At 35.5% G+C, this 14,362-nt stretch overlaps 1 protein-coding gene across 2 annotated transcripts in view; it reads left to right on the plus strand.

Moving 5' to 3' along the window:
- SH3RF1 (SH3 domain containing ring finger 1) overlaps positions 1 to 14,362 on the plus strand; it is an 84,669-nt gene that overhangs the window by 41,074 nt on the left and 29,233 nt on the right. For both annotated transcript variants that reach the window (XR_015772724.1, XM_005517614.3), the window contains exons 3-4: positions 10,244 to 10,519; positions 11,245 to 11,340. Coding sequence is in view for 1 of the 2 variants with exons in the window: in XM_005517614.3 (XP_005517671.2) it covers positions 10,244 to 10,519; positions 11,245 to 11,340 (372 nt within the window). In the remaining variant the exon portion in view is untranslated. The remainder of the gene's footprint in view (positions 1 to 10,243; positions 10,520 to 11,244; positions 11,341 to 14,362) is intronic.

Below are 14,362 nucleotides of genomic sequence, written 5' to 3' on the forward strand. Positions count from 1 at the left end.
GCAGGGAATACCTGAGAAGGATGTGTGATGGTGATGTTGGGTTCGTTCAGAAGGTTGTGCAAGCACCTGAGCATTTACAAAATAGTGGAAGTGATGATAAATAAACCTAAAAACACTCTCTCAGAAGGTAATGGAATGTCAGATGCTATCTCAGGACTGTAAAATCAAATTCAGACAGAAGAGATGCCTGTGGTTACTCTCATTTTAAATACCATTAACGTGCCTTTGTAATTTTAGAGCATGTACTGTTTTGGTGGGGAACAAATTCACACTTGATCATAGTGGAAAGCAAAGCATCCTCACATAAAAAGTCAGGCCTGTCAACCTTGATAGCTTTCCATCAAAATATGCAGCAACCTCTTAATTTGCAGCTCTGTGTTTTCCCATTGCCCAAGTTTTGGCAGCAAAGTATTTGAGAGATTAAAGGAACATTTCTTCATGCTGATCTCACCAAGAATAATCTCACCAAGTCACTCCCTTATTCAGAGTCATTTGCTCGCTTTGCTCTTCCTGTATAATGTTCTAACTCCTCACCTTCAAAGTTCAGTAAGATTTTGCTTTTAGCAATCTCATTTCTCATTTTTTGTCAGTTTTTTTTTCAGTCTGTCTTCTCATCTGGGATTCCCTCCCCTTTTCTTGGTGCAAGAAGTAAACGTATTCATTTGCACATCACATTGAAGCATCTTTATGTTTATTTTCAAAGTGTAGAAACCTTTAGAATAATACAGAGCATTACTCTTAAATTTTTATATTGTTGGTAAACCCTCTGGAACTTCTGAAACTTCTGTTAAAATATCAGCTCCCTGAAGTACGGACAAGGGCCTCCTGAATCCCAGTGATTTGTTGAGAAACCAAATGTTCCAGTCTTCTACACTAAGCAGATTAAGGTTTTTTTCCCTTGTAAAATAAGCAAGCAGAATGTGTTTTGTAAAGTGCTGCTGTAAAGTTCAGTTTGTGAGAGAATTTGATATGCGGTTGGTAAAATGCATCTGTTTTTCCAATATTTATGACTTCTGTTTAATGCAAAAAAATGAAAGAAGATAATGTATTCTGATTAGCCATGAAAAGACTGGCAGATGACATATTTCAATTTGTTACCACTATGCCAGCGTAGCACAGCCTGGTAGGACAGCATTAATCATGGAATCTTTTCTAGGTGTTAGCAATGCCCTATGGGTTTATGTAGATTCCCTTTTATTCCTTTCTAATGACGTTTTGTGTTAATGTATTTAAAAAAAAAAAAAAATACATTAAACCGGATGGAGATGTTTCTAAGTGTTGCAAGATGGATTCTTTCTCTAAGATTGCTGTTGATGGTATCCCTTGAACTACTACATATGATGCTGAAATCTCACCAGCTGTCATGTATGGTATGTCTGACCCACTGACTGTAGATTGTAGCAAGATGTTGTTTCCTGGATGTTTGGGTGAATTTCTGCCCCCCCACCCCCCACCCCCCCCTTTCTGGTAGGGCAGATTTAGAATTATAACAGTTGCAGTTATAGATACTTTATTTGTAGAAGGGTGTATGAGGGTCTGTGGCTTCTCTAGCTGCCTCCCATTAAGCCAATAGGAAAGAAAAACATTCTGAGTTTATGTGATAATTTCTCTTTTTTGTGGACTTGGAGCTCAGAATGGCATACGTCTTGCTTGGGAATTAATTATTTGGATCTGTAAGCAATTGCATTTATGGCTTTTGACAGTGAAAGTAAATTCAAAATCACTGTATTAGAAGGATAAGTATGAATTTAGTCAGCAGCAAAAGAATGTTAAAGATGTGTAATTTCCAGTTTATGTGGAAACTAAAATGAAGAGTGAAAGGGAGGGCTATGTATTAGCTATGTAAGAAGGAATTTAGGGAAAGAGTTTAACACTGAGATGTGATCTGTATTTTGGTAGTGGTCAGAAGGGTTTTCTTTTCTCTTGTTTTGTGATTTTATGTTCACATAATAAACAAGCAAAAAAAGCAAGTGATATTTAAGAAACTCTTGGCACCAGAAAGTTGTCACACTTCCTGTAACAGATTTTGCATGGGAGTGAGTAGTTCTGAAAGGCATTTACTAGATAACTTTGCAAAATGAGACTTCTTGATAAACACAAAAGTACTATCTTGCAATTAGGTATTTTGAACAGTCAAATAGTTCTGTACTCTGAGCTCCATGAATATATGTATCTTAGTTAAGTATTCAAGACATACTATTTCAAAGTCTTTTGCTAGGTCTTTGTTAGGCTCTTGACCCACATATACTTTATCCTGATATTTTAAAATTTGTTTGCTTCTTTTCTCTCTATATTTTTCCAGTTCATGTTCTTCTTTTCTCCCCCTGCCAAAAAAAAGTTTGTTTTACAATTATAAAGTCACTTTTTTCAAGCCAGTTAGAAAAAAATAAAAGTACATTAGTGGATTAGTTAGTAATCCACTGACTAATAAGTGGATTAGTAATCAACTGCATCCATTTTTCTTTTTCCAAACTGTTCTTCAAAAACATGAAAATAATAACTGGGAGGTAATTTTCTGCAGAATTTGGAACAACAAAACTTTCCAAAGCGCTCAGTGTTCCCACCTTTGTGGGAACTTTGGATGTTCATGGGGGTTTTAACAATGGGAAATTTTATATGATTGAGGAATATTAGATATATTCTAACATCCCGCTCTGAGACTTCAGGGATGTACAGAAGTTAGTGACATTTCAGAGTAGGACTAGTAAGTCCCACTATCCAGTCTCCGAGTTGTCAATGTATCCTTGCCAAGAGGGGTGGATGTTTTTCTCTTTCCTTCTTGCAGTATGCAGTGTTCTTGTCTTAGAGGCTATGGGTGATATTACCTGAAAAGAACATGCATTGGAAATTGCACTGAGAATCTAAGTGCAGAGTGAACCTGTGCTGCACATTAACTTGATGTGCTAAAAGAGGTTAGGAGATCCACACTGCTGTATGGTGGCACTGGGACAAGAAAAATTAAGTTTGATGAAGACATCAAATAACCATGCGTTATAACGTACCAAGGGAAAACTAATGTGGCACTTTCAGTTTGAGCAATGGTGTTGGTGCAACAGCTTATAAGAGTAGATCTTTCAAACAAATCATTGCTTTTGGAAACAGCTATTTTATATAAACATCCTAGCTCTATGTAGCACACAATTTAAGGTTTTAGATTCTTACAAGGATCTGGGGTTTTTCAAAGCAAAATTGTTTCGTAGTAAACAATAAAAAGGTTTTCAAAGATTCAGAATGGAATTGTTTGATATGCGAATCAACAGCAATACAAACCTGTGTTCTCTTCTGTGTCTGGAAGGTTACTTCCTCCTCAGTCTTTCCTGTGCAGAGCAGTTTTCTCATAATTCATTTTGTTTGCTTATGGAAGAAGCAATCTTGAACTTGTCAAGTGTGTACATTTAAAGCATTTGGGGACATGCTGCGTGCAGGATATAATTATTGTCTCCACTTTCTCCTATTTTTTACTTACTTATTTTATTAATTTTGGAGTTTTGTTCAGTGGAAAGTGTTCAGAACTTTCTTCACTTAACAAACGTTGGGAAAGGAAGTAGCTGAGAATTTTAATTTTGACTAGGCAAAGAAAAAAAGCAGTCTGAAGACACATTTTTAATTTGAAAAAGTGTTACAGAGGTGTGACACAGAAAGGAACTGGGAGAAGTGCCTATGGAAAGCTTTGTAAATGTCCCTTCCTAGCCTTCCATATTATTAGTGTGATTACTTAGGCCTTAAGGCAACATTTTTAAATTCCTTTCATTCTCCTGTATTCCATCTTTTAATTTCAAAACAACTTTGTGGGAAAGAGTTGCTCATACTTACATTAAACAACCTTGTATTTATTTCTGAACATCAGACAAGAAAAAAACGCCAAAATGTTTTCTTCTGAAAGCTATTAAGACAGGGGAGGCTTATACTTACATTAAACAACCTTGTATTTATTTCTGAACATCAGACAAGAAAAAAATGCCAAAATGTTTTCTTCTGAAAGCTATTAAGACAGGGGAGGCAAAAAGGGCTTTAATAAAATGGCTATTTTAGTAGGTGATTGAGAATTTACCTCAAAAGAGCACATAAGAACACATATTCATTGCTTACATGAATAAAGAAGCTACCCATCTGCTATAAAATATACGTTTCTCTGAGTCTGTGCTGTGAAATTCTTCTGCAAGTTACCAAGTGTAAAGTTAGCTGGTAAAGCCCTCAAAAGAGTCAGACAAAGAGCTCTAGGAGCAATTGGTGTGTCAACCTGCATTAGATAGCTGAAACCGTGAAAATTAGTAAAGTCTACTAAAGAATTTTTAAATTTAGTTGAATTAAGCAACAGTAAGAATGCAATTCTGTTTCTTCATTTATCAAGATACTAAAATTTTTACTGATTGCAGTTATTCAGCTTTTCCACAAGCATAGTAAATATGTTGGCTTGATTATATTTTTTATTGTGCACCTTGGTATTTTTCTTAAAGTAATCTTTCTTTAAAATTATGATTGTTATATGGGTTAAGTTATACAATTAGCTTTCATACCTGATCTCTTTGATCAGGGTAACCTGACTCGCTAGTGTCCTCTTGATGCTAAACTTCTACTTCTATTAAAATAAAAAGCTGTATAGCAAGTAACTAAAGTTGAATATAACACTTCAAAACAACTACAAATTTGCACTGCTTTAAGTCAAATGTGTGGTTATTTGCTTTATATGTGTGAAGAAAAATGAGGTTTAGTACAACTGTGTATCATAGGAAACCAGTAGACATGAATATACTTACCAACATTAACATTACTCACTTCTTTAATCTACGAACTATTATATAAAAAACCCCAAAACCTGGTTTACTGTATTCAGTAGAGCAATAGTAATTTATATGAGATGTTACCAAAGATGTTTGGTTTTATAGTTATTACACAGCATACTGGCAACTTGATACAGCCTCCTAAAATAAAAATATCTTAGTTTTTGGTCATCCAGATAGCAGGAACCTCAGAGACACTTTATCTGGAAAAAAAACTTCCTTTGTATTGATGACCTCTGCAGGCTTCTGAGATAGTTCTTATGGCAGAAGAACATAAAGATGGCAGAAGTACATAAAGATGATTATGCTAGCAAGTTAGTGTTGCGTATAGATGAATAACACTCAAGTCAGACTTCCTTTGCACAAATCTGACCTCATTTGAATTGTTCCTTAGATGAGAAAAGTAGTAAATGCAGGGAACCAGCTTTTAACATACTTCTTGGTTTATGGAAACACTTTTGTTCTGGACCTCAAAAAGAAACAGGGAGGTTTAGCTTCAAATGTTATCTCCTCTAGGTTGGTCTGTCATACAAAACTGAGTATTTAATTTTGTCAGGCAATATACCTGTATCTTAATATAGGGAATATGTTTCCTTCCTTTAGAAAGAAATACTACTTAAGAAACACATCTTTTAATATAAGCAGTTTAAAAGGTCTTTGGTAAAGTATTTTCATATGCTCTATGTCTTAAAGTACATGAAAAGTTAAATGCAAGCAGAGAAGGAATAAAGGAGGCTGAAACAAAGAAAATTGAATTACACAGATCAGGTGGCTAAAAATTAAGACTTGAATCTATTAGAGCCAGTGAGATGAAAGAGACGTAAAAAATACAGATATGAGAGGGGATGTTCTTGCATGCAGGACTGTCTGGACAGCTTAGTAAAGCCAAAGAAGGCAAGAAAGCAAAAATACACTTTAAAAAAAGTAATAGGAAGGATGCATTTGAAAGATTTGAATCACGAAAGCAATAATATGAAATAGAATAGACCAGAAGATTAAAAGAAGCAATATTGTCCTTCAAATGGTTTGAATTACTAGGAGACTGAAATCTCAGGTTTACCTGTACCTACTGGAGAATGTACACATTAAGAACTCACTTGACCCCAGTCTGCCTTGCAAGCAAGTTTTGACTGCAAACATTTACATTATGTTATCCTTATGTAAAAGCACCTTTCATTGGCAATCAGGTATGTCTTACAATACTGATTCTTTGGGAGAAAAAAAAAAGAGTTGACTGAAAAAAGTACTTCTGTATCACTAGACTTATTGTACTTCCACTTGCTGTGTAATTTGAGATGTTTTTGTGATAGTTTCTCATGTTGTCATGTTCATTAATGTGACTCTTGGTTTGATTTAGGAACTGCATGTAAAAAAAATGAAGATGTAGGTGAAGAAAAATCAATTTTCTGGCTTTCCTTGTAAGAAAGTTGTAGTTAATGGATGTTAAAGATCCTCTTGTGACATGGATGAACTTCCAGTTTTTAGATTTTCTGTAAAGGAAGGTAGGCCTAAAAACTGCTGCTGAGGTATCTGAGCAGGCTGGATTTTTCTGGAAGCTGATAGAGCTTTGTTTGTCCTTGTAGCCAGTTTCAGAAAAGTGTTTTTGTCTGTCTCACTACCAACATAAGCAGTACTTCTATAAAAGGTACTACTTCCTGGCCTCTTGAAAACACTCAGTGTCTAAGAGGCTCAGACAGGTGAAACCAGTGTAATTGTTCTGGGTAAATTCAACTAGCTCATGGGGAAGCCTGGGCCATTTCTCAGTCTTGCAGCCAGAGAACAGGGAATGCCTTGCTTGGAAAGATGACAACTGGCAGTGCAGTGTCTGGGAGGCTTTCTCTGAAAGAAACAGAGACGCAGATGATCCAGTATCTGTTCCATTCATTTCCTTGGGAGAGGGTTTACTATTTTTTGCTGCTTTAGCTTATGTTGGTTCTTCAAGTGCAGTAAGTACAGAATGAGCACTGTTTTGTGCCAGTGTAAGCATATTTACATTTGGGCTTCTGCCACTGAAACTCTTTTTTAAAGGAAATCAGATCTCGTGTTTCTCCACAGGCTTAAGTTTCTCTTGGCTTAAGCTTATGAAAAATACATACAGTTGCATATTGCCCATTAAAAAAATAAAAGTAAAGTTCGAAATAAGGCAACTGAAAACAAAAGTTTAAATCCAAAGAGCAAAACTGTGCATTCTATAGGTTTCTAAGATAAAATATCTGGGTTAGGAGAAGAAAACTGAGGAACCTGAGTCTCATATATATGAATGCATATGCATTGTTTCTTATTCTTTTTAAGCCATTTGTTTTGATGTCATCATGTATTATTTTTTTTAAAGGAATCTGGCATGTGAAATACATGTATCTCCATGCCTTAGCTAAAAATTAATTTAAACAGTTTGTCTATCAGCACTAGCATTAGAAATTCAGATATTTTTGTATAAGGACTGAGGAAAAAATTGTAAGAACCTGTTATTTGGAGTCTTTCTAGATTTTATATTTTAATTTCCTAAAATGGTTTTTATCTTGGTTTTGTTGTTATTGTTGTTGTTGCTTACTCAAAGAGCTGGCAGGGTAAGTGGCAGCTGTAAACTTAAGGGTAGGCTGCAGAGTTTTTCTTCCAAAGCCTTTCTTTCATGTTTAGCCAAGTGAGAGACATGGAGTGAAATGTAAACTCTGGCTCGGCGTATCCTCATGGCCATCTCTGCTGGTGAGCAGCCAGAGGGGCAGAAGGGGGGCTCAAGCTGCCTAAGCACAAGGGCCCGGAAGGCGCCGGCCATGAGCCGCAGCTCCAGGTTGCCCAGAGGAGGAGGAATGTGAAGATGGTGCTTGAGGGCTCTTGATCCTGTACCCCTGAAAGCAGCCCTCTCCATTGCACCGGCTCTTTTGCACTTCATCCTCCCCCTGGGGCAGAAGGAAAAGTCATCCACTTCTCCTCTCAGTCATTTAACTACTTTTCTTTAATCCCTGGCAGACCAACTGGGAACTTTGTGTTTTGTTGAACTTTGTTTTATTTGGAATTATGTACTGGAACCATTTCTATTTAACGTGGGAAACAAGCTTTGCTGAAACTCAGCCTTTACACTGGGAAAGGAACTTCCTATAAAACATAAACAGATGTTTGTACTTTTGTATGCAGATTTGTTTGTGGGAGCCTTTGTGATAAACTGTATAAATGCAGTATGGAGTTCTAGCAATTAAATTACGACTAATGAGTTTGATTGCTTTTACATGATCTGCACTGGTACTCCTGTCTTGTTTTGTTTGTCTTTTTTAAAGAGTTTTTTTTTCCAACTGTATTTTCTACAAAAGCTTATCTAAAATCTATTCTTCAGAAAACATAAGAAAAACAGAAGACGTAGAAAGCTTTCTCCCAGGACAATGGGGCTGTTCCTGGGAGAAATCAAACTATTACCTCCAGTGCAAGAGAGATTTCTATGTCCTGTAGTAGCCATAATTGCTTGGGGCCTGCTTTCTGTCAAGTAATTCTTGGCTCCTAATCCTTTTGTTTGCTTGTTTGTTTGCTTGTTTGTTATTGTGATGGAAAGGGATAAGCAAGCAGTGTTTCCTCTCTTGTTCAGAGGTGTGTTTCTTTTTGCTTCCTCTCCCCCATAGTACTCTTTGCACTTGTTCTTACTCTGTTCACATTGACTGCTTCCTTCATTCTGTCAGTTTACTTTGCAGAGAACATAAAACTAAAAAATACATATATATATATATATATAATTCTTAATTCCTCTGTTCTGACCATTAATTTTCCCCTCAGTTGAGGCCCACAAATTCTCTAGTTGGTGTCTTTTTCTGTATCCAGGTTTGTACAGAGTGTCATCATTGTGCACTGATGCAATTAAGTGGGATCATGAAGAAACATATTATTTGCCTCAGTCTGGAGATCATCAATTGTGAACAATTGGTTGTATCCTGCTAATACAATAGTTTTCATATTCATCCTGGAGACAATAGAATGAATTTTGATTTTCCTGTATTCATATGTAAATCATACTCCTCTGTACCTATGTATATACACATGGTTTTCCTTTGACTGTTTGGTATAGAAAAAATATTAACTAGAGAAGTTAATCTTTGAGATATTATTTATACATTTGAGACATTAATATGCATGGATAAAAATGAAAACTGTCCAAACAGGTTGGATTATATTGAAAGATAAAATATTGTTAAATGTGAAGTACATTATCAAAGCTCTGTCTTCTGCCCAACGGACAGACTTAAAGTGGTAATTCCTTCTGAGAATTTCCTTACATTGTGTGTGACTTCTTGAGATATTGCAAGTGAAACTCCAATTTACAATCTGAGCTGGTGGAAGACTTCAGAAGAGAGACATACATAGGGTAAATGTAGCAAATAACATTGGCAGTCTTGAATTTTATTAAATTTTGCCTTTTCCTTATGGGCTTGCATCAAGGATGTGAAATACTGTGCTCTCTATGACTAGAGAGGATGCCTTTGCTTTGGAAAGACTTTATTAGTAAGGCAAGTTACTGCTGTTTGCATCATTAAGGGGGCAAGCACCCCTCCAGGTGTTTAAATTTGAGAAAAGAGAGTTTTGAAGGCAGTAGCCCTAACACTAGAGTTGTAGAGTTTTATGGCTCTCTCTTGCAAAAATTTGGAGATACAGGCTGAGCAATTAAAAAATAATACCTGCAATGTATATAAGGGAGGGTGGCAGTGTTAAATTCCAATCCTTCTGATATGCATTCAAGAGCAGCCCCAATGATCTGTAGTTTTCAGATATTATGGAGGAATCAAGTGAAGGAAAACCAAGGATGCACAAGTTCAACAGATTTTTTTCCAGTAATTCATAGTAGCTGTGGTTTCAAATAAATAATTGAATTAAAAGAGTTGCTCCAGGATGAAATTTTTCCTTTTTAATAAACTGAGATTTGTTTTTCAAGGTGGAAAACACCTCTGTTATGTCCTCATCCTTATTATTCTCTGCCCATGGAGTAAATAAGGTGAGGAAGATAATAAGAAAGGCAGGAAAACTGCCATAAAGGTCTTATAGCAAATTTTATATTCTAATGTTGTATTTTCTTGCAGCATTTTTCTGCCAGTGGTCTCTCAAGTGGTCAGATTGCTTTCCTGTTTGCTTGCTTTGTTTTTTTTTTTAATTTTAAATTAAGAATTTTAATTAAAATTTTCAATTTTAGTGAATTAGTGCATGAGGGTTAAAGTATTGTGTTTTTCTGCATTTCCTGTGTCTAGCAACTTTGTATGATAAAAAAATCATAATGAAACTTAGAGGGATCTTGAGACTGCAGAGCACTGAAGCTCTTCTCACTTGTGTGGGTAAAATCAGTAGAATCATTAGAATAAAAGATGTATATAATTTTACTTTGCAATTTCACACTTAGTGGTTTCATTCATACTCTCCAAAAATACAATATAAATTCTATTTAGTAATGCTTATCCAATTCTAATTTTCTTTATTATTTTTTTTTTCTTTAGGGTGTACCTCAGTTACCATGTGCCAAAGCATTGTATAACTACGAGGGAAAAGAACCTGGAGATCTTAAATTCAGTAAAGGAGACATCATCATTTTGCGCCGACAGGTGGATGAAAATTGGTATCATGGAGAAGTCAATGGCATCCACGGCTTTTTTCCTACCAATTTTGTTCAGATTATTAAACCTTTACCTCAACCTCCGCCTCAGTGCAAAGCACTTTATGATTTTGAAGTAAAAGACAAGGAAGCAGATAAAGACTGTTTACCATTTGCAAAGGTAAAAAGAGAATACAATTACTATTTTCTTCCAATAATTTCATTCACTTGGATAAGAAATAATATAACTGTTTTGTAGTCTTACCTGCATTTCTTATTGGAGCTGCACACATATGAAAAGGACAAGTAATTCTGCAACTGTTTCTCCCATATTGATTAGTTTTGCCTTCTCTTTCTAAATTACATATAATTTCTCTGATGTTTTATTTCTGAGAATGCTTTTTTTTTGTCAATGCAGTAGTGATGCTCCTAATTTATTAGAAATAACCTATGTTGTGAATTAAAAACATTCCGTCTTCTAAAGGAACACTCAAATTGCAGATGTGAAAGAAGTCATATCCCTAGTTCTTAAGTAGAAAAACAACATCCAGGGAAGGTTAGGTAATGAGTCAGTTGAGAAGGAAAATGGTTGTGGTTCTGTTGATTAATGCCAAGGAATGAGAGAGGGGCTGATGAGTAACATGGATTTAACATGACAGGAAGACTGGCACTAAGGACAAAGGCAGATCACTGAGATGTGAGCAATTAGCTGAACTCTGACAAAATAGGAAAAAGAACAGCTTGAGCTGACTTCAACCCCAAAAGCAGCGTATTCCTCTTACAGTGTGCCTTCTCTGCGGTTCTTGTCCATGCCCTGTCTTCTCTGATTGCTCCTGTGTTATGGAGGAAAATTAAATGAGAAGTTAAATTAAAGCTGGGAGACATAATCACTGCATGTTCACACAGGATGATATTCTGACTGTAATTCGCCGTGTGGATGAAAACTGGGCAGAGGGAATGCTGGCTGACAAGATAGGAATATTTCCAATTTCATATGTTGAGGTGAGTAAAGCTGGGTCCTCAGTAAGGCTGTGCCCACTGTGTATTTAATTTTCTGAAAGGAAAAGTAATCGTACTGGTGATGATTCTAAAATAACCTGAGATATAAATAATCTTAGACTTAAAATTCTCTTTGGGAAAGTTAATGGCCTCACCAGTGATTTTCACTTAGCTATTTGATACCTATTTTTATTGAATGGAATTTAAATTAGTAGAATTTGAGGTAGTCGCTATGTTTTCTTGTTAATACTGGAGTCATGCAGTTAATCCAAACCACACTAAGCCAGAAAATTAAAGCAGTCAACAAGTCAGAGAAATAGTTAGCTTTGCACTGTCCCTAATACCTGCCTCTCAAAACCAAATTAGCACAACTAGGACATCAAAGGATATCGGTTGTTGTTAAACAGGTAAAGGATTGGCTTTTTCATCGATAGAGCCATATATTAAACTTTCTGTATCTTCCTGCATTTCTCATATGTATTACAACAATTTACAGTAGGAGATAGCATTTGAGAAAATTTCCCCAACCTTGTCAATTTTAAGAATTGACTGCTGTGTCTTTTATAAAGAAAGACATCAGCGATTAGGAACATGTATACAGCCACATTGATTATTCAAATTTGCATTACAGAAAGATACAAAGGTTTGGAATAGTGTTTGTCCTGTTCTGATAGGTATGCTGGGAATACTTATAAGATACACTTCCCTGCACCGACAGTATTTTATTTAAAAAATGAGGAAGAATGATGAATGAAAACAGTATTTTCTCATTATCTCTGGAATGAGAAATATGTACTTCAGGTCATACAAGAAATGTGTAACCATACTAAGAATCAAGTCAGGTTTTATTAATTCAGTCCCTGAATCCTATGATGAGATGGGAACTTCAGAAAACATTACTGCTTTCAACCAAAATTAAATTTATTATTTATAAAAGGGAAAATATATATATTTATTTTTATAGCTTGATGTAAGGGTCTGTATACCTGGGGATAGAAAATTTCACCTTACTGTAAAAACAAGACCAAAAAAGTTTCAACTTGCTCAGTGCAATTTTAGGCTTCAGTTTAAGAAGTTTTGAAAGCCAATTTAACAATTTCTTGCCCTTGGGTATTCTTTCCTAGCTTCTTGCAATTAACTGCCCCTTCAATCCAGCCAGTAAAGCTTTTTGTAGTGCTTTTTCCAGACTAAATTACTTAGCCTTGTTAGAAAAAGCCCTTTCCTAGGGCTGCCACTTGAGCTATTTAGCTAACAACTACATTCCTATCACTACAATAGTTGCAAAAAAGGAGAAATAGCCTTGAAAAATATACCAAAATCACAAAATGTATTTCTGTTAATGTTTTTAGACTGTTTATATCAACTAAGAAAATGTATTTTCAGTTAACCCTTTTAGAAAAGGCATCAACACATAAGCCAGTACACATTCTCAAATCTCCACTAAAGTGGAATGGAAGGTCTAGAATGATAAATTATGCCTTAAGAGTTATTTCAAATCAGATAGGTGTGTTTTTTCAGTAGATACTAAACTAAATGTACGCTGTGGTGGAGGGCAGTGAGATGTGCATTTTGAATTTTGAAATGCCTGGTTTCTGAGAGTATATAACTGTTGTTCTGAAAAATATACAGACAACTGATAGAAACAAGTATAGAAAACCGTTCTTACCTATTTTATGAAAGAATGAAGATGAGAAGTAATTAATATTTTTGGGAGATTTTTATATGGTAGTTTTCATAGTGTCCCCCAGTTCTGTAATCATTGCCTATTTTTAGGGAATTCTGTTGTGTTACAATGACAGACATATCTTTTACCTTCTGTATGTTAGTCCACAAAATTTCGTTTAAAATTGTGTATCAGTAGCTCCATTTACCAGAGGTTTTCTGAATTCATTAACTATAAAATGGGCATAGTATGTGATGTTTATTCTGTAGTGTAGGTGTAATGACTGTGATATTTCTTGTACACTGAGGATAAAATTTTAGATAACGTTGAAGTCCATGAAAATCTCTGATTGTATTTGAGGACAAATTCTGTCCTTTTATGATTCAATGTTCACTACTCTGATCTTTTATTTTCTATCTTTCACTTATTAAATCTGTGGTAATAATAAAAGTAAGACTGAACACATTTTAAGAGAAATTTTAAAAGTGATTCTATGCAATCTGATAACACAGTTATCTCTGTTCCAAAAAGAAAGATTATTCATAGCTAAACAGATACGATAATTTTTCTGCATAGATTACAGTTCTGGGTACAATATACATTTCTTAGACATCAAATTGGATCTTTTGACCTAGTTTAACACTTCATAAACAAAAAAAAATGCCCAGAATAGAATAAAAATCAGGGAAAAGGAATCACTCTTCAGTCAAATTGTCAATAGAAAATAATGCCAGCTTTTGTTTACTTTTGTGTGAGTAAAGAACACCTGAATTAGTTTGTAAAATAAGCGTAGCAGAGCACAACTCTAAGAGACCTTGCCGTCATGGTAATTCCTGCAGATGGACTAAAGCTGTGTGCTGACCACAGCTGTGCTGCGGCACCGAGATGTGGCTCAGCCAGCTACCTCTGTCCTGTCATGTTTGGAAAATTCTTCCATTTCCTGGACTTTGGTGGGAAAGGGAATTGGATTTCAGGCTTCCTGTTACAGGAAAAATTTTCTTGAATAGGAAAAAAAAGAAAAAAGTGAATGTAAAGATTAAAGTAAACAAGCGTCAATGAAAATGTCTGTTAAGGAAAACAACAGATGTAGGAACTGCAGGCCTAGATACATGGGTATTTGTTGCAGAAAGGAATGCTAGATTGAAACGCTTTGTAGCATGATTTGAGTTCAGTCCCTTGGTGACTTTGAATGTCAGCTTGCCATTTCATTGGAGAATGCATGCAGGTTAATTTATCTTCTCAAGGAAGAAAAGTAAACTGTACTCTGCAAAATATTCTGCAGCTGTTGCTGTTCTCAGGTTAATTCAAAGAGGTGGCCAGTAATCAGTTCTCTTCCATCTCCAGATTCATGCAACTGTTATT

Source organism: Pseudopodoces humilis, chromosome 6 (genome assembly GCF_049639895.1).
Source record: "Pseudopodoces humilis isolate 2021_Gansu_Grassland_sample_001 chromosome 6, ASM4963989v1, whole genome shotgun sequence".
NCBI lineage: Eukaryota > Metazoa > Chordata > Aves > Passeriformes > Paridae > Pseudopodoces > Pseudopodoces humilis.